The sequence below is a fragment of the Sapajus apella genome, unplaced genomic scaffold (assembly GCF_009761245.1).
Source record: "Sapajus apella isolate SASKATOON/1434 unplaced genomic scaffold, GSC_monkey_1.0 scaffold50, whole genome shotgun sequence".
In the NCBI taxonomy this organism is placed as follows: domain Eukaryota; kingdom Metazoa; phylum Chordata; class Mammalia; order Primates; family Cebidae; genus Sapajus; species Sapajus apella.
The window spans coordinates 11,472,868-11,493,617 of record NW_022436990.1 but is presented as its reverse complement, the minus strand read 5'-3'; the positions used below and the strand labels follow the sequence as shown (position 1 = coordinate 11,493,617).

The 20,750-nt window shown below is 39.3% G+C and overlaps 1 protein-coding gene across 2 annotated transcripts; it reads right to left on the bottom strand.

The window, feature by feature from the left end:
• Positions 1-10,608: 10,608 nt before the first annotated feature.
• Positions 10,609-18,605, bottom strand: GPR33 (G protein-coupled receptor 33). Of its 2 annotated transcripts, XM_032242596.1 has the most exons (3): positions 18,410-18,595; positions 13,990-14,523; positions 10,609-11,106 (listed from the first exon to the last, which is right to left on the bottom strand). In XM_032242596.1, the coding sequence occupies exons 2-3, from the start codon at positions 14,515-14,517 to the stop codon at positions 11,098-11,100; spliced, it is 537 nt and encodes a 178-aa protein (XP_032098487.1). In that variant the 5' UTR covers positions 14,518-14,523; positions 18,410-18,595; the 3' UTR covers positions 10,609-11,097. The 2 variants fall into 2 exon arrangements, with proteins under 2 accessions (XP_032098487.1, XP_032098486.1); XM_032242595.1 differs by lacking the exon at positions 10,609-11,106 and having other exon boundaries at positions 13,262-14,523; positions 18,410-18,605.
• Positions 18,606-20,750: the final 2,145 nt, after the last annotated feature.

The window sequence follows — 20,750 nt, the reverse complement described above, 5'->3', positions numbered from 1 at the left end:
AGGTGTTTTATTCTCTTTGTAGCAATTGTAAATGGGAGTTTGCTCATGATTTGGCTCTCTTTAAGTCTGTTATTGCTGCATAGGAATGCTTGTGATTTCTGCATATTGATTTTGTATCCTGAGACTTTGCCAAAATTGCTTATCAGGTTAAGGAGGTTTTGGGCTGAGATGATGGGGTCTTTTAAATGTACGATCATGTCATCTGCAAATAGGGACAATTTGACTTCTTCTTTTCCTAATTGAATGCTCTTTTTCTTTTTCTTGCCTAATTGCTCTGGCTAGAACTTCCAATACTATATTGAATAGGAGTGGTGAGAGAGGGCATCCTTTTCTAGTGCCAGTTTTTAAGCGGAATGCTTCTAACTTTTGCCCATTCAGTACGATATTGGCTGTGGGTTTGTTGTAAATAGCTTTTATTGTTTTGAGATACATCCCATCGATACCTAGTTTATTGAGAGTTTTTAGCATAAAGAGCTGTTGAATTTTGTCAAAGGCCTTCTCTGCATCTTTTGAGATAATCATGTGGTTTTTGTCTTTGGTTCTGTTTATGTGGTGAATTATGTTTATAGATTTGCGTATGTTGAACCAGCCTTGCATCCCTGGTATGAAGCCTACTTGATCGTGGTGGATAAGCTTTTTGATGTGCTGTTGGATTTGGTTTACTAGTATTTTATTGAAGATTTTTGCATTGATGTTCATCATGGATATTGGCCTGTAGTTTTCTTTTTTAGTTGTGTCTCTGCCAGATTTTGGTATCAGGATGATGTTGGTCTCATAGAAAGAGTTAGGGAGGATTCCCTCTTTTTGTATTATTTGGAATAGTTTCAACAGGAATGGTACCAGCTCCTCTTTATATGTCTGGTAAAATTCAGCTGTGAACCTATCTGGACCTGGACTTTTTTTAGTTGGTAGGCTATTAATTGCTGCCTCAACTTCAGACCTTGTTATTGGTCTATTCAGGGTTTCAACTTCTTCTTGGCTTAGTCTTGGGAGAGTGCAAGTGTCCAGGAATTTATCCATTTCTTCCAGATTTACTGGTTTATGTGCATAGAGTTGTTTGTAGTAATCTGTTGATAGTTTGTATTTCTGAGGAATTGATGGTGATCTCCCCTTTATTATTTTTTATTGCATCTATTCGATTCTTCTCTCTTTTCTTTTTTATTAGTCTAGATAGTAGTCTGTCTATTTTGTTGATCTGATGGTCTTTCCTTTGTGGGTGACTCGACCTTTCTCTCTGGCTGCCCTTAGGATTTTTTCCTTCATTTCAACCCTGGTGAATCTGACAACTATGTGCCTTGGGGTTGCTCTTGTTGAGGAATGTCTTTGTGGTGTTCTCTGTATTTCCTGGATTTGAATGTTGACCTGCCTTGTTAGGTTGGGAAAGTTCTCTTGGATAATATCTTGAAGAGTGTTTTCCAACTTGGATTCATTCTCCCCATCACATTCAGGTATGCAGATCAAGCGTAGATTGGGCTTTTTTTTCCACATAATCCTATAGTTCTTGGAGGCTTTGTTTATTTTTTTTTTTTGACTTTTTTTTCTCTAATCTTGCCTTCTCATTTTATTTCATTTATTTGATCTTCCATCTGCGATATCCTTCTTCTGCTTGACTGATTCAGCTATTGAAACTTGTGTATGCTTCTCAAAGTTCTCGTGCTGTGTTTTTCAGCTCCATCAAGTTGTTTATGTTCTTCTCTAAGCTGGCTATTCTAGCTAGCATTTCATCTAACCTTTTTTCAAGGTTCTTAGTTTCTTTGCATAGGGTTAGAATATGGTCTTTTAACTCAGAGTAGTTTGTTATTACCCACCTTCTGAAGCCTGCTTCTGTCAATTTGTCAGATTCATTCTCTCTTTTTTTGTTCCCTTGATGGTGAGGAGTTGTGATCCCTGAGAGAAGAGGTGCTCTGTTCTTTGATAGTTTCATCCTTTTTGTGCTGTTTTTTTCCCCATCTTCATGGATTTATCTCCCTTTAATCTTTGAAGTTGGTGATTTCAGGAGGCTATGGCTCTATTCCCATGGCTTTAGTTACTGCTCATTCATTCATCTATTCAATATGTGTGTTTTTTTTTTTTGAGACTGAGTCTCACTCTGTTGACCAGGGTGGAGTGTGGTGGTGCAATCTCGGCTCACTGCAAACTCTACCTCCTAGGTTCAAGTGATTCTTCTGCCTCAGTTTCCCTAGTAGCTGGGGAGTTACAGACACCTGCCACCACACCTGGCTAATTTTTTTTTTTTGTATTTTTAGTAGAAATGGGGTTTCACCATGTTGGCCAGGCTGGTCTGCAACTCCTGACCTCAGTGATCTACCCACCTCAGCCTCCCAAAGTTCTGGGATTACAGGTGTGAGCCACCATGCTTGGCCAATTTAATACAGCTATTGGGTACCTACAAATGTGCCAAATAGGGTTGTAAAGATACAGCAGTGAACAAAACTATAAAGTCACTGTGCTCATAAAGCATATTATAAGGAGTGGAAAAGACAGATAATGCACAAGTAAATATCTAATATAATGTCAGGCACTGAAAGGGTTATAAAGAGAAACAGAGCAGTGAAAAGGAGCAGTTTTCAATGGGCCTCTTGGAGAGGTGATGATCGAGTGGTGTCTGAATGAAATAAAGGCTCCATATGCTTGTGAACTCAAACGTATGTCTTGAGCTTTAGTTGCTGATATCCAAATACCTATCAGATAGTCCACTTGAATGTCCCTCAGGAATGAGAAATAAAACTAGAATTCTAAGCCTCCAAGCTGACTGAACAGACCCCCTTTTGGCAAAGGGGACCCCAGGGAAACCTTGAAAACTTTCTTGGCCATGATGGGATGGGAGATCAGACATACCTTGTTATATGCCCTACTGCACTAACTGCCATTAGGCTTTCTTCATTTAGGACTAAACAGAAACTAGTCCTTTCAAAAGACCCCACCCTTGATTTCAACCAATGTCTGGAACACGGCTTCTCTTGCAGTTTCAACAAAACGACCAACCAGCATTTCTTCCTGATAAGAGACCACTGACCATGGAATGGTTTGGCCAGTCTATGGAGAATGCACAATGTGGGCTTTTGTGTCCTCTGCTTCACTTTTTGACATCAGAGGCCTAAAACTCAATTTTCAGATAATGCTAATGCCGTCATTTTTGAAATATGGGTTCCATGAAGAAGCATGAAGCTCAATTACACATGAACATATTTCCCCTCTCATAAATAGTCAGGACTCCTCCTATAGCTTATTGAATAATGTATATTTGGCTACCCTTTTTGGCATAAATCCCTGTCTTACTCTTCCAACATTTTAAAGTGTCTGTTTCTGGCTTCTGGCTGGAGGCTATGCTTCAAAGCCTGTCACAATGACCATCCTGCGGGCTGCAACTTTTTATGAGAAATAAAGTTCGCCTTTATAAATTTATGAGCCTTGTCATTCTTTAGTTGGCAGGCACCTGAAACGTAGTATGTCTGTATTAGTCTGTTTTCACACTGCTACAAAAAAAAAATACCTGTGACTGGGTAATTTATGAAGGAAAGAGGCTTAATTAGCTCACTGTTCCATATGGCTATGAAGGCCTCAGGAAACTTACAATCATGTTGGAAGGTGAAACAGGCACTTTCTTCACAAGGCAGCAGGAGAGAGAAAAGCATGCAAAAGCAGGAAAAACTGCCTTATAAAACCATTAGACTTTGTGAGAACTCATTATTGTGAGAAGAGCATAGGGGAAATCACCCCATAATTGAATTATTTTCCTCCCTCAACACGTGGGGATTACAGGTCCCTCCCTAGACACATGGGGATTACAATATGACATGAAATTTGGGTGGGGACATGGACCCAAGCCATATCAATGTCCAAGACTGAACTTCTTTTCCTTCCTTCCTTCCCTCCCTCCCTCCTTCCTTCCTTCCTTCCTTCCTTCCTTCCTTAATTCCTTCCTTCCTTCCTTCTTTCCTTCCCTGCCTCCCTCCCTTCCTCCCTCCCTCCCTCCCTCCCTCCTTTCTTCCTTCCTTCCTCCCTCCCTCCCTCTCTCTTTCTTTCTCTGTTTTCTTTCTTTCTTTTTTTAAATTATACTTTAAGTTTTGGAGTACATGTGCAGAATGTGTAGGGTTGTTACATAGGTATACACGTGCCCTGGTGGTTTGCTGCACCTATCAACCCGTCATCTACATTAGGTACTTCTCCTAATGCTATCCCACCCCTAACCCCCCACCCCTTGACAAGCCCTGGTGTATGATGTTCCCCTCCCTGTGTCCATGTATTCTCATTGTTCAACTCCGACTTATGAGTAAGAACACTCAGTGTTTGGTTTTCTGCTCTTGTGTCAGTTTACTGAGAATGATGGTTTCCAGATTCATCCATATTCATGCAAAGGACATAAACTCATCATTTTTTATGGTTGCATAGTATTCCATGGTGTATATGTGCCACATTTTCTTTATCCAGTCTATCATTGATGGGCATTTGGGTTGGTTCCAAGTCTTTGCTACTGTGAAGAGTGCTTCAATAAACATACGTGTGTATGTGTCTTTATAGTAGAATGATTTATAATCCTTTGGGTATATACCCAGTAATGTGATTGCTGGATCAAATGGTATTTCTATTTCTAGATCCTTGAGGAATTGCCACACTGTATTCCACAATGGTTGAACTAATTTACACTCCCATCAACAGTGTGAAAGCATTCCTATTTCCCCATATCCGTTCCAGTTTTTAATGATTGCCATTCTAACTGATGTGAGATAGTATCTCATTGTGGTTTTGATTTGCATTTCTCTAATGACCAGTGATGATGATCTTTTTTTCATATGTTTATTGTGCAGTTTTGAGTGAGTTTCTTAATCCTGAGTTCTAATTTGATTGCACTGTGGTCTGAGAGACTGTTTGTTATGACTTCCATTCTTTTGCATTTGCTGAGGAGTGTTTTACTTCCAATTATGTGGTCAATAAGTGCCATGTGGTGCTGAGAATATTTCTGTTGATTTAGGGTGGAGAGTTCTGTAGATGTCTGTTAGGTCTGCTTGGTCCAGAGCTGAGTTCAAGTCCTGGATATTCTTTTTAATTTTCTGTCTTGTTGATCTGTTAATATTGACAGTGGGGTGGTAAAGTCTCCCACTATTATTGTGTAGTAGTCTAAGTCTCTTTGTGAGTCTCTAAGAACTTGCTTTATGAATCTGGGTGCTCCTGTATTGGGTACATATGTATTTAGGGTAGTTAGCCTTTCCTGTTGCATTGATCCCTTTACTATTATGTAATGCCATTCTTGGTCTCTTTTGATTTTTGTTGGTTTAAAGTCTGTTTTATCAGAAAGTAGGATTGCAACCCCTGGCTTTTTTTTGTTTGTTTGTTTGTTTGTTTTGCTTTTTATTTGCTTGGTAAATATTCCTCCGTCCTTTTATTTTGAGCCTATGTGTGTCTTTGCATGTGAGATGGGTCTTCTGAATACAGCACACTGATGGGTCTTGACCCTGTATCCAATTTGGCTGTCTGTGTCTTTTAATTGGACATTTAGCCCATTTACATTTAATGTTAATATTGTTATGTGAGAATTTGATCCTGCCATTATGATGCTAGCTGGTTATTTTGCTCATTAGTTGTTGTAGTTTCTTCATAGTGTTGATGGTCTTTACAATTTTGTATGTTTTTGCAGTGGCTGGTACCATTTGTTCCTTTCCCTGTTTAGTGCTTCCTTCAGGAGCTTTCATAAGGCAGGCCTGGTGATGACAAAATCTCTCAGCATTTGTTAGTCTGTAAAGGATTTTATTTCTCCTTCATTTATGAAGCTTAGCTTGGCTGTATATGACATTCTGGGTTGAAAATTCTTTTCTTTAAGAATGTTGAATATTGGTCCCTCTCTCTTCTGCCTTATAGGGTTTCTGCAGAGAACTCTGCTATTAGTCTTATGGGCTTCTATTTGTGGGTAACCCAGCTTTTCTCTCTGGCTGCCTTTAACATTTTTTCCTTCATTTCAGCCTTGGTGAATTTGACTATTATGTTTCTTGGGGCTGCTGTTCTCAAGGAATATCTTTGTGGTATTCTCTTTATTTCCTGAATTTGAGTGTTGGCCTACCTTGCTAAGTTGGGGAAGTTCTCCTGGATAATATCCTGAAGAGTGTTTTTCAACTTGGTTTCATTCTCCCTGTCACTTTCAGATACGCCAATCAAATGTAGATTTGGTCTTCTCACATAGTCTCATATTTCTTGGCGGCTTTGTTTGTTTCTTTTCACTCTTTTTTTCTCTAATCTTGTCTTCTTGCTTTATTTCATTAAGTTGATCTTCAATCTCTGATATCCTTTCTTCCATTTGATCAATTCAGCTATTGATACTTGTGTATGCTTCACAAATTTCTCGTGCTGTGTTTTTCAGCTCTCTCAGGTCATTTATGTTCTTCTCTAAGCTGGTTATTCTAGTTACCAGTTCCTCTAACCTTTTTTCTAGTTGTTAGCTTCCTTGTATTGTGTTAGAACATGCTCCTTTAGTGTGGAGGGGTTTGTTATTACCCCCCTCTGAAGCCTACTTTTGTCAATTCATCAAACTCATTCTTCATCCAGTTTTGTTCCCTTGCTGGTGAGGAGTTGTGATCCTTCAGAGGAGAAGAGGCATTCTGATTTTTGGAATTTTCTGCCTTTTTTCTCTGGTTTCTCCCCGTCTTTGTAGATTTATCTACCTTTAGTTTTGATGTTGGTGACTTTCGGATGGGGTGTCCGAATTAATGTCCTGTTTGCTGATGTTGATACTGTTCCTTTTTTTTTTTTGTTGTTGTTGTTAGTTTTCCTTCTAATAGTTAGGCCCCTCTGCCGCAGGTGTGCTGGAGTTTGCTGGAGGTTCACTCCAGACCCTGTTTGCCTGGGTATCACTGGCTGAGGCTGCAGAATAGCAAAGATTGCTGCCTGTTCTTTCCTCTGGAAACTTTGTCCCAAAGGGGCATGTGCCAGATGCCAGCTAGAGCTTTCCTCTATGAAGTGTCTGTCAGGCCCTGCTGGGTGGTATCTCCCAGTTAGGATACACGGGGGTCAGGGACGCACTTGAGGAGACAGTCCATCACTTATCAGAGCTCAATTACTGTGCTGGGAGATTTGCTGCTCTCTTCAGAGCTGCCAGGCAGGGACATTTAAGTCTGCTGAAACTGTGTCCCCAATCACTCCTTCCCCCATGTGCTCTGTCCCAGGGAGGTGGGGGTTTTATCTAAAAGTTCTTGACTGGGGATGCTGCCTTTTTTTCAGCTATACCATGTGCAGAGAGTAGGGAATCTAGAGAGGCAGTCTGGCCATAGCAGCCTTGCTGAGCTCCATTGGGCTCAACCCAGTTCAAACTTCCCAGTGGCTTTGTTCACACTGTGAGTGTACAACTACCTACTCAAATCTCAACAATGGTGAGTACCCCTCCCCCAACCAAGCTTGAACATCCCACGTCAAGCTCAGACTGCTGTGCTAGCAGTGAGAATTTCAAGCCAGTGGATCATAGCTTGCTGGGCTCAGTGGGGGTGGGACCTACTGCTTGGCTCCCTGGCTTCAGTCCCCTTTCTAGGGGACTGAATCGTTCCATCTTGCTGTCATTCCAGGCACTTTGGAGTATGAAAAAGAAAACTCCTGAAAAAAAAAAAAGAAAAGAAAAAGAAAAAGAAAACTCCTGTGGCTCAGTTTTGTGCTGGAAACCCTGGGCCGTGGTGATCTAGCTACTGCAGGGAATCTCCTGGTCTGCTGGTTGCAAAGACCATGGGAAAAGTGCAGTAACTGGGCCAGAGTGCACAGTACAGTCCCCAGTGGCTTCCCTTGGCTAGGAGAGTGATTTTCATGTCCTCTTGTGCTTCCTGGGTGAGGCGACTTCCCTCCCCCCCTCCCTCCTTCCTTCCTTCCTTCCTTCCTTCCTTCCTTCCTTCCTTCCTTCCTTCCTTCTTTCCTTCCATCCTTTCTGCCTTCTTTCTTATTTCTGTAAATGGAACTCACCAGCTGTCTCCCAATACAGAAATGTACACATTTGTCATATTCTATCTACCATTTGAATGGCTTTTATATTTGGGGAAATTTCTACATTTTGAGTAACCCCTTCTCACCCACGTAGAAATCAAACTTAAATTCCTCAGCCTCTTTTGCTGCTAGGATGCAGGCATGCTGACTAGATATCCTTGTGCAAGACTAAATTTGGAAGTGAGCAATATGAATAAGCAAGCTCTGCATGAGACTTCTGTCCTGTTGGCAGAGCTTTTAGGCACAGGGTGGTTCAAGACCTAATGCAGAAATGGTATCACTGGCATTAGCAGTTTTAGTAAAACCAAATTGCTGGTATTTTGGGCTCAACAGCAGCAGCAGCATTTGGTATCATTTACTAAAATAGGGAGCACCAGTGACAAATTCCTGATTTGGATAGTTTTGTGGCATGTTATGGGCATTGTTTCTGAGAGCTGAGCCTTGAATATTTCTCCAGCCATCCTAATAATTCTGTGATTTACTTAATATCTTCTAATAAATCAGTTTTTGCTTAAATCAGCCAGAATTAAAGTTACTGTTTGCAACCACGAACACTAATTGACACAGGAATTGTCCTCAACTTCCCCCTCAACCAACAGAATTTACAGAACTCGACTTTTCTTTATCCTTACTTACATTTTCTTAGTAGGCCACATCATCTGTTACTTAGATTACTTTGACACTATCCTATTTGGCCACCCACCTCTAGTTTTGACCTCTCTGCTGTAGTAGCCAGAGCAATCTTTCTTTCTAAAATATAAATCTCAACTTATCACTCTCAGGTTCAAGGTCTTTCATTGGCTCCCAAATGCCCTCAAGATAAAGTCTAGGATCAAGTCCAAGTTCTTTCTTATAGGCTATCAAGATCTATTCTTGGTTGACTTTTCTAGCTCATTTTTCCAGCCTGTTTCTCACACCTATGTTGCAATTAGCTTTTTGGCTTATGCTGGACCAGCAGCAATGGGATCCCTTGGGATCCTGTTAGAAATGCAGAATCTGACTTACTGAAGTCATATTTACTCCAGATTTACTGAATCAAATCAGCATTTTAACAAGATTATTAGGTGATTCATTTGCATATTGAAGTTTGGGTAGTGTGGTTTTATAGCAATGTTCTGTCTTTCTCTCCAGGGCTTTTACTTCCTTTCTTTGAAAGAACTATCTGCTTCCCCTCTTTCCTTGTGCAAGACTAAATTTGGAAGTGAGCAATGTGAATAAACAAGCTCTGCATGAGACTTCTGTCCTGTTGGCAGAGCTTTCAGGAACAGGGTGGTTCAAGACCTAATGCACAAATGGTATCAGTGGCAGTAGCAGTTTTAGCAAAACCAAATTACTGATATTTTGGGCTCAACAGCAGCAGCAGCAGCATTTGGTATCATTTATCATTCTGCTTCCTCTCTTTGAAGGAACTGCCTTCCTCTTCTTTATATGCCTAACACTGTTCTGCAGGACTCAGTCCCTTATCCAGGAAAATTTTTTGACTGGTGAAGGCGGCAACTACCATTTTACTCCTTTTTCTTTCCTACTAAGCTGAAGTTTTCTAACCTGATTGTACTTTAGACTTAATCTGAGAATAAAAAAATTACTGGCTGGGTACAGTGGCTCACGCCTGTAGTCCCAGCATTTTGGAAGGCCAACGTGGGTGGACTGCTTGAGGTCAGGAGTTGAAGACCAGCCTGGCCAACATGATAAAACCCCATCTCTACTAAAAATACAAAAATTAGCTGGACGTGGTGATGGATGCCTGTAATCCCAGCTGAGGGAGGCTGAGGCACGAGAATCACTTGAACCTGGGAGGCAGAGGTTGTAGTGAGCCAAGATTGCATTACTGCGCCCCAGCCTGGGCAACACTGAGACTGTCTCAAGAAACAAACAAAAATACTGATTCCTGGGTCCTGACCCTGGAGATTTTAGTTTTAACTGGTTTGGGTAAGGCCTAGAAACTGGCATTTTAAAAAAGTATCCCAGATAATTATGATGTGGAGCCAAATTCAGAACCACTGCATTAGACTTCAAGCTTCTTTAGGACAGGGATTGTGTCAGATTTGCTCTTGTTTCCCCAGAGCCTACCACAGTGTCAGGTATGTACACTATACTGGTAAATACTATTGCCCTCAATTTCTTAGGGATATGGAATCAGATTCGTGTTGTATACAGCATTCTACTTTATACTCTAACCCCTCTCACACATGTTAGCATCTAAGCAGCCCATCCTTCTCATCAAAACAAAGAGCCACTTCTTGAGGAAAGAACTTAGGCTGGCATTAAAATGCGTCTCTAATCACTCTTGTGTTTTGTTCTTGAACCAGTTTGATACTGATATAGTGAAGCAGCTTTGTATAATTGGTGTTGATAGGCACATCGTTTTGAAACGCTGTCTCTATATACCAGTTCCACAGAGGAAAGCCACCATCTCTTTGTTTATAAACTTCTTGCGTCCTGAGAATTCAAAATAGCGAGAAAGTTGATGAGATCAATGCAACTATAATGAGTAGGTTTTCTAAAAATTAACTAGTTTTCTGAGAAGTTAAAAATACATTTGGGAATAATTTTAATTATACCCAGTTTTCTTACATTTAAAATGACTTCTTTAAAAAACTCTCAATATCTTATATTTATACGGTGCTTTACATATTATAATTGTGAAAACTCAACTTTTATTAAATATCTTTTATTGGTTATCAATTGTGTGTAATGTTATAGAAAAGAAAATATTATAATTGATAGGATTCTTTCTGTCCCCAAGGAGTTTACAATTTATAGAAAGATGGCAAAAATACCTCAAAGAGCCCCTGAACTAGGTCTCATGAAAAAGACAATTTAAAGCATACATAGATAGCTGTAAGGAATGACAACATATGGCTTACAGACACCACAAAAATCCATGCTTTCCAGGGCATGTTCCTTGTTTACTATTGTAGCAGGCCTGAGGAGGTAGACAAAAGGCACTTGCTGTAGCTGCTAGATTTCCAAAATCCAAATCTTGTTTCAAAGAATCCTATGTTCCATTCAATAATTTTCTTTCTTAAATCTTGCATCATAAAACTTCAGTAGGTTTGTCAGGACCTGGGAGAGTGTGGGATAGAAAAAGCACCATCCCCTTCTCATTGCAGCTCCACTCAGAGCCACAGCCTGGTCATCAAGTTACCTCTCCTGTTCCAAAAAAGAAAAAAAACAAAACATAACTGTTCAAGCTTCAAAAGCTTGATAATAGGGCCAGCAATTAAAGTTTTTGTCTACTTAAAGTTTTTTGTCATTCCAAGTAAGAGAGACCAAGCCCCCAATTGCTTAGGGGAGCCCTGATACCATGTCAATTAGCAGGACTTCTAGGACATCAAACTACTGTTCACTTTCCCCATGACAAGTTAGCCATGAAGATTAATTTTCTTCTTTTTGTAACTCCTTGTAATTGATATCTTGCATTTTGAGGATTTCTGCATAGGCTGTATGCTTGTGGTTTTGAATGGTTTGTACAAAGCATGCTGGTATATTCAGGACTGAGTGTGGGATGACCTAAATATTTCCATATTGTATAAGTTACACTAACTAGATAGTTCAGTTGATTTGGAATAGACAGGAATACCTACTGAATGACATCTATTGACTGATGGATAGAATTAACTAAATACAAAGATAATAGATGAGCAATACTATGCGGTTCTACATAACTTAGGTGCTGTCACTTAGTACACAAATCTTGAAGCATAACTTGAAAAATCAGAGAATACAAATTAATATTGTTATTACATTTATAAAATTAAGCCTAGTACAATAGGCAGATTCTTGAACATTATCTTAGTCCCAAATTTTGGAGATAGCTTACTCTATAAATATTAGAAAAAGACACTTAAGATGCCTTAATAATTAAAACACTAAAGTAGAAATGTCTTTTTACTTTAACATGGATATAACAAGATGAGTGCCTTGTCATCTCCATGTTAAGTTTTATTCATACCAGTTAAATAATTTAGTTGTTACTAAATAATGAGGGAGCTCTGTCAAAATGTCTGTTTGTTACAAGATTCTGTGACAGAAAATTCAAATCCATGAATATTATTGATATTTGGCAATTGATATTCCTAGCTTCAAAAATCAAAAGTTTTAGCTGGACATGGTAGTGTGTGCCTGTAGTCTCAGGTACTCCAGAGGCTGAGGCAAGAGGAATGATTGAGCCCAGCAATTTGAGACTGCTGTGAGCCAAGGTTGTGCCACTGTACTTCAGCTTGGGTGACAGAGTAAGATCCCGACTCTTAAAACAAAAACAGAAACAAAACCATCAAAGGTTAGGCATCATATGTACCACCTCAACCCACTAGAATGACTATAGTGTAATTAAAAAAAAGAAAAATATCAAGTTTTGGCAAGAATGTGGGGAAACTAAAACCTTTATGCATTGCTGGAATATAACATGGTACAAATTGAAAAGCTTTATGATTTCTCAAAAAGGTAAACAAAAAATTACAGTTTGACCTGGTAGTTCCACCCTTGGGTATATACCTACAATAACTGAAAACAAGGACTGACACAAATACTTATATACAAATGTTAATAGTAGCTTTATTCACAATAATAGTAGCTTTATTGGCCATAGTCAAAAGGTGGAAACAACACAACAGATGGCTGGATTTAAAAATTATGGTATATACAATAAAATATAATTTAGCTGTAAAAAGAGAATGAAGTTCTGATACCTGTAACAACATGGATGAAGCTTGAAAACATTTTGCTGAGTGAAGAAGTCAGACACAAAAGGGTAAATACTGTATAATTTCACATATATGATATCTAGAATAGGTAAATTCATAGAGACAGAAAGTAGACTGGAGATTACTAGGGACTAAAGGGAGGAGGAATAGGGAGTTACTACTTAATGGGCACACAGCTTGTCCTTAGAGTGATGAAAAATTTTGGAAATAGATGGTGGTGATGGTTGTACAATGTCATGAATATAATTAATTCCACTGAAATGTTCACTAAAAATGATGAAAATGGTAAATCTTATGTTACACATATTTTTTTCCACAATAAAAAATGAGTAAAAATTGTCACAGGCAGGTGCAGTGGCTCATGCCTATAATCCAGGCACTTTGGGAGGTCAAGGTGGGCAGATCACTTGGAGCCAGGAGTTTGAGACCAAGACTGGACAACACGGTGAAACCCTGTCTCTAGTAAAAATACAAAAAAATTAGCTGGGCATGGTGGTATACATATATAGTCCCAGCTACTTGGGAAGCTGAGGCATGAGAATCACTTGAACCTGGGAGGTGGAGTTTGCAGTGAACCTAGATTGCGCCACTGCACTCCAGCCTGGGCAACAGAGCAAGACTCTGTCTCAAAAAAAAAAAAAAAAAAAAAAGAAATCACATTTGCAACATGATCTTGCAAATTGCTTGGTTTCTTGCAGCCCTTTTATTACTCAGAGATCTAACTATAGTACAGCCTAAGTATCTCTCTAATACAGGGACTACAGCATACAAAAGCAAAAGGTATATCTCTAGTGGTATAATTGACAGAGTGCATGTTTGTTTAAGAATCTAGAATTTAAATTTAGGCTACTGAATTTAGATTTTGTGTCCTTTCTGCAGAATAATCCTCACTAAATGTTGACTCAAACAGAGCAAGAATGGACTTCTTGAAGACCTTTTTGAAGTTCTCCCCAATAAATAAGTAAAGTGTGGGAGAAAAGATAGCATTGAAAGAAGTGGTTAGCACTGTAAGTATCAGAGTCAACTCTAAAAGTAGTGACTGGCTCTTAATGAGAATTAAGCCTTGGTATATATGGTAGGGCATCCAACACACAAAGAAAGAGACAATGGCAGTCATCATAACTTTGAAGGGCTTGCTGGATTTAAACAGGCCCCTCTCTTTCACCTTGCTGGCTACTCTTTCATAACAAAAGATGATGATGAAGAAAGGCAGAAGAAAGCCCAGCAAGAAGCGGCTGATGTAAAAGGCTGCATGAATCCATTGCCTTAATGTTTGCATCTCCTTGCTTTCCCAGTTAGTAGACACAGCATAGTTATTTCGGCAAGTCACCTTTCCTTTATGGTCATGATGTGTCTCTCTGAAAATCAAATAGGGCATGCTGAGGGCAGCTGCTGAGATCCAGACTCCCAGAATGATGCTGGAAGCCCAACGTGGGGTTCGGTGCTGCTGGGACCACACTGGGTGAAGGGTGAGCAGGTAACGATCAAGACTGATGGCCGAAAGAAAGAAAACAGAGGTGAACATCCCCAGAGACAAAATGCTGTTGAAGACCTTGCACAAGGCAGTTCCAAAATGCCAGTGATTGTCTTGAAGTTGGGAGGTGGCTATAAATGGTATAATCAATGTTGAAATAAAATATGAGAGAATGAGATGAAAAAATAAGAGAGTATTGACAGTCTGTTTCATCTTGTATCTTAGCACCCATAGATAGAGGCCATTGGTGATGGTGCCAATTATCGTTGAAATGAACAAAGTAATGGCAGTAATCATTTTTGATGCAGGGGCTAGAAACTGAGTGCTGTTTCTTACTAAAGTAGAAGCATTGATCAGGTAATCAGTAGAGTTGATCAGATCCATAATGACCTGTGGAGTGAGAAACAGTGAAAATAACCAGAAAAAGCAAAAGAAAAAGTTAAATGTGAAAGTTTAAAAAGTAATTTTTTGGCCGGGCGTGGTGGCTCACGCCTGTAATCCCAGCACTTTGGGAGGCCGAGGCAGGTGGATCATGAGGTCAAGAGATCGAGACCATCCTGGTCAACATGGTGAAACCCCGTCTCTACTAAAACTACAAAAAATTAGCTGGGCATGGTGGCATGTGCCTGTAATCCCAGCTACTCGGGAGGCTGAAGCAGGAGAATTGCCTGAACCCAGGAGGCGGAGGTTGCGGTGAGCCGAGATCGCGCCATTGCACTCCAGCCTGGGTAACAAGAGTGAAACTCTGTCTCAAAAAAAAAAAAAGAAAAAAAAAAGTAATTTTTTACATAGTGATAGTTCTAGTCCAGATGATAATATTTTAACAGTGGTAAGCAAAATATTTCTGCAAATCAAATATTTTTCTAAGGTCTACACTTTTATGTTTTAATGAGGAATTAAGAACAGATGAATCTGAGCATCAAAAGTAGAAATATACAGACCAAATAAATGTGAAAAAGAAGTAAATGTTGGGACATTTTGACAGTTGTTCAATAATTAGGTAGTTAAAAGTCTATTTTTTTTTCTGAGACAGTGTCTCACTCTGTTACCCAGGCTGGAGGGCAGTGGAGTGATCACAGCTCACTCAGCCTCAACCTCCTGAGCTCAAGGAATCCTCCTCCCTCAGCCTCCCAAAGAGTTGGGACTACAGATGCACCCTACCAGGCCCCGCTAATTTTTTTGTCTTTTTTTTTTTTTGTAGAGACGGGGTCTCACTGTGTTGCCCAGGCTGGTCTTGAACATCTGGATTCAAGCGATTCTCCCACTTGGTGTCCCAAAGTGTTGGGATTACAGGTGTGAGTCACCGCATGTGGCCAAAAATCTTCTACTTGGACATTAACCAGAAGTCTGACCCTTTTTGATAGGCAAAACTTCTTGAATAAGGCAATGTAGAATAAGTCTGATTTGACTTGGTGAGGACGAAAGTTGCTAAATGAAATGAACTTGAATAACAAAAATAATAGCAGTGTTGCAAATTAATAGTCATGGGCTCTATAATTAGATTTCCCTCATGAACTAATTATATATAGTAACTACCATTATCTAGCATTCTAATATTCAGCACATAACAGTAAGAACTACTATTCATATGTGAGCCCTAAGCCACCATAAGATTGTGAAGTGCCTCATCAACGAAAAAGGGAGGTGTATTGTAAGATGTAGTAATTTTTATTTGAGACAGAGTCTCGCTCTGTCACCCAGGCTGGAGTGCAGTGGCATGATCTCAGCTCACTGCAACCTCTGCTTCCTGGGTTCAATCAATTCTCCTGCCTCAGCCTCCTGAGTAGCTGTGATTACAGGCACTTGCCACCACGCCCAGCGAATTTTTGTATTTTTGGTAGAGACAGGGTTTCACTGTGTTGGCCAGGCTGGTCTCAAACTCCTGACTTCAGGTGATCCACTTGCCTCAGCCTTCCAAAGTGCTGGGATTATAGGCATGAGCCACCACACCTGGCCAGATGTAGCAATATTAACAGTTCATTGTTACTTGAGGAGGGGACAAAAGGGAGAAAAGTCACCAAACTCATATTTATCCAATATTTGTGGTATGCCAGGAGCTTTCTATAAAAATCATTTCTGTTTTTCCTTGCAAAGCCTACAAAGCAAATCTTTAAATGGAGGGGAAAGTGAGGTTTTGTAGGGTTATGTGTCTTATCCATAAATATTTCCTACCATGCCTCCTTTGTAACAGGTAGGAAACTCTACTACTATTTTATATTACTTCTTTGAAACTTGGCAACTCATATGTAGTGTTTTTAATAATGCTCCATGAATCAGAGTGTTTGATTATCTAAAATATCCAATTTCTTGAATAATGGATACCATGGTATCAAAAATATAAACCTGAGAAAATTTTGGAAAATAGCTATTATAACAGTCATATCAGCAAATTGGTTTTAGATAAATTGGATAAAGCAATGGAAATTACTAATGATGCTTTTCCCCTCACTAAACAAAAACATTCTAAGAACATATACAGAGAAGTAAAATAATTTCTATTTTATTTATTTATTTATTTATTTTTAGAGACAGGGTCTCTCTTTGTTACCCAGGCTGGAGTGCAGTGGCACGATCCTAGCTCATTGCAGCCTGGAACTCCTGGGCTTCATCAGTCCTCCCACCTCAGCCTCCAGATAGCTGGGGTCACAGGTGTGTAGCACCACATTTGGCTAATTTTAAATTTTTTTGTAGAGAAAAGAGTTTCTCTGTGATGCCCAGGCTGGTTTCAAACTCCTGGCCTCAAGTGATCCTCCCACCTCAGCCTTCCAAAATGCTAGGGTTAGAAGCATGAGCTGCTTTGCCCAGCTATAACTGTTATTTAAAATGACAACTTCCTAAGTTAATTCTGCCTTCTAAGGGAGTTGCAAGCTATTTCTCTAAAGTAGAAAAGTAATTCTACAGGAAAATACCTTAATAGTCTTTCTTCGGGAATAAAAAGTGGAGTCTACAGGGTATGAAATGGACAGGCAGTGGCAAATGAAAGAATGAAAACTTGAGAGAGAGGCTATGTGAGGGCACTGGGACCTTAAGAAGAGGGTGGAAGAATGAGGATGATTTTAAGACAGGCAGCACAGAAAAAACTCAGCAGGAGGTTAGGAGCTCTAAAAAGGAGAAAGGGTCAATGAAGTATTCCAAGAAGCAGAAATGACACAGGGGATTTAAAAATAGAAATGTCTAATAATTATAATCTATTTGCTATGCTTTGATATGGTATAATGTCCCTTTTTCCCATTAACCCATAGCTGTCTTGTATTGGTGGTGGTTCTGGGGAATCAAAGTCACTGTGGTGTTTTTATCCCCAGAGCTTGTGTGTAGAGATGTGTCTGTGATCAGTGTATGTGTATCTTGATGTATTTGTGTGATCTCTGTGTATGCATGTGTCTCTGGTCTTTGTATGTTTTTCTGTGGAATGTGTCTATGTGTAGTGTTTGTGTGTCTGTGTTGTGTGTGTGTGGTCTCTTTATGTATGTGCATATGAAAAACTAGGTACCTGAATTATGGGAAATATTTTTTTTTCAACTGTGCATCTGAGCTCTAGAAGGACATCTGAAAGTAATGTAGAACATGGGCAAAATCGTAGTAAAACTTTTTTGATCAACGTTAGTAGTGATTCTGAATATCATATAAAGTTTCCTAGGAATTCTTCATCCTTAAACACCTTTAAAATGGTTGTAAAGTACTTGAGAATAAATAAATGGGGCAGATTTCAGACTCTGGCATCCCGCAGACCTGGGTTTGTATCCTACCTCTACCACTTATGAGCTCTGCAAGTTTAGACTTAATTCTGTAAGACTGTTTCTCCTGCTAAGCTCCTCAGTTTTTATAAGAACGAAATGAGATAATGTGTATAAATTACTTAGCTTTCTTCAGGGTACATATTATGTACTCAATAATTTTTCTACCTATTATTTTGTTCAACTTGTTATATTAAGTCCAGTAACAGCCTCATTTCCCCCTTTTAATGCTGCAGGCTGCATTTCTTTCCTCCCTAAAGCATCTGTAATGAATTCTCGAGTACCTCCAGGAATTTCTGAAAAAATCTAAATGTCCATCTATTTGGTCAAAGCTCTCCGATTTATAGTTATTTTTGTGGCTTTGATGTAATAGTACATTTGGCACAAAGGGCTTTCAGGAAGACCCCACATTCAATTGAAAACACTAAGCTGCTTGTGCAGGGGAAGGCCACAGGAGCCTCAGGAAGCTGATATACAATGTGCCTAGAGGATCAATTCAGATGATAGCGCTAGGATAAATGTGCTAGCCCAAAGAATCTTACCTTGAAGCTATATCTTCATGCCAGATTGGTCTTGAGCAGGCCAAAGTGACTCTACACCACCAATCTTCTCTCTAGGAACAGCCGTCAAAATCAGTGACACTGTGCCTTCATCTTATCTGTCTTTTTTCTTGCTGATGCTACTCCCCAAGCTTGAACTATTTAAATACTCGGTAAGGTCTTTTCCTCTTTTTGGTTCCTTTTTCTGTGGAATTTACTGCTATAGGGGTAGAGGTAGAGTGATAAGTACTTCTTCAAATAATTTCTCCATTTTGAGATGCATTAAAAAAATTTGTAAGTGGCCAGGTGCGGTGGCTCACACCTGTAGTCCCAGTGCTTTGGGAGGCTGAAGCAGGAGGATAAATTGAGGCCAGGAGTTAGAGACCAAAATAAAAAAAAAATGGCCAGGCTTGGTGGTGTACACCTGTAGCACTAGCTATGTGGGAGGAGAGGCTGAGGTCAGAGAATCACTTGACCCCAGAAGTTCGAGGCTACAGTGTGCTATGATCACAGTGGTGAATAGTCACCACATTCCAGCCTGGGCAACAGAGCGAGACCCTGCCTCTAAAGGGAGAGAGAGAAAGACACACACACAGACACACAGACACACACACACACACACAGAGAATCGCATAAGCAAAGTCATTTCATTTTGAAGGTTAATAAGCTTGTTTCAGTTGTTAAACACTGATTTAAAAAATTCTCTTTATTGGATCATCCTGCCAGGCACCCACTCTGCCTCAACTCTAGGATATATATTGCATATGGATGGATGATGTTGGGCACATAAGGAGGTGGTAAATATCAGGCAGGGACCAGAATAGAATCTGGAAATGAGCTATCTAATCTTACTGGAGAGAAAATACTTAGAAGGAAAAACGTAAACACTGAGTTTCGCATTAAAGTGGAATTTATGAGGACAGGCCAGAGATTTGGATTATTCAGTTTGGAATGATGAAGACTGACAGGCAGAATAATCTGCATTTGTATGATGGTTGTAGAATGGTTGGAAAAAACCAGACTTTGTTACTACATCCTAGAAGAGGATCTCATTATAAGAAATCTTCCAACAAAGGTAATGCATTTATGAACAATTACTGACTGAGTTCTACATTTCCTATATTCCTCTCTCTAATTCATCTGTGAAATCTTTTTAGATTCTCCTCTGTGCTGACTTCAGTGTCCTGATTTTTTTCCTGCTTGCTTTCCTCTTCATCTCTTCATTACCAATGGAGAAAATACATCAGAACCACTGTGTAGCTTCGGTGGTGACAAGTTTAGGAATCAAAACCATTACCCAGTCTTTGTTAGACTTAGAATTTTAAAGCTTTCACTGCTAGATTGCAGTCTTACTAAAAATAGGCTTAAATTTCAGTTCTTAATTCATTTGTGGCTTGTTACCTTCAACCTAAGAACTGATCTTTGCAGGTTAAGGATGAGTTTTCAAACGTGCTACTGCATTTTAAAAGGGATTTTAAAAGGAATTTTGACAGGCTTTCATACTCTTGGGGTTAATTTACAGATTTGGAAGCAATTTGAGATATTACTTGGTCCAAACCCACTAATTCTGAAGATTAGCAAACTGAGACTTAGAGAGGTTAAATGGATTACAAAAGGTTTTCACCAAGAAAAACTAAGGTCTCCTTCTTATGCTAACTTATCAATTAAAAAAAGGAATTTGAGCCAGGTTTTTCCTCTTCTCCCCTCACTCTATGCTTCTCAATTCTATGATTTCTAAAATTCATAAATAAAAAATATATTAGGGACTAGTGCTTAACTTTTCTCCTCAAATATATACTAGGATTAGTACCACCATTAGATAGCCTAAAATTTGATTATTGTGTGACTCTTTTCAGAAATACTCTTAATAGTGAGTGTTTTCCTCCCATAGGTAATTAAACCAATGATATAAACAATGTTAGGAAATATACAGAGTGTATCTAAGGAAGTAATTCTCTTCTGTGGCTTTCGTAATGTGGCTTCTTTCAGTTTACTTCTCATATTTCAAATCAAGTCATGTGATTTCAAAAAAGAACTTATGGAAATGGAAACAGTTTTATGTTGTTTTGATATAACCACAGTTTGAAATACATAGAAATGCAGAAGCAGATGGTATTGCTGAATCAAATGTGTGAAAGGCTAGATGGTATTGCTGAATCAAATGTGTGAAACTCACAGATGCATATAATTTTTATAGTTGGATGAGACCAAGGAGTTAATTTCATCTAACTCCCATTTGTAAGTATGTCAGATGACTGCATTTGTATAGGTTACTTTTTTATGAATATAATTTGTCTGTTTATAAATATTGTACCTGTGTGACTGTCCTTAGTGTACCTGAGTG

Bases quoted from the DNA above. Each gene is read 5' to 3' on its own strand.
- GPR33 (XM_032242595.1), bottom strand. From the start codon at position 14,517: ATGGATCTGATCAACTCTACTGATTACCTGATCAATGCTTCTACTTTA.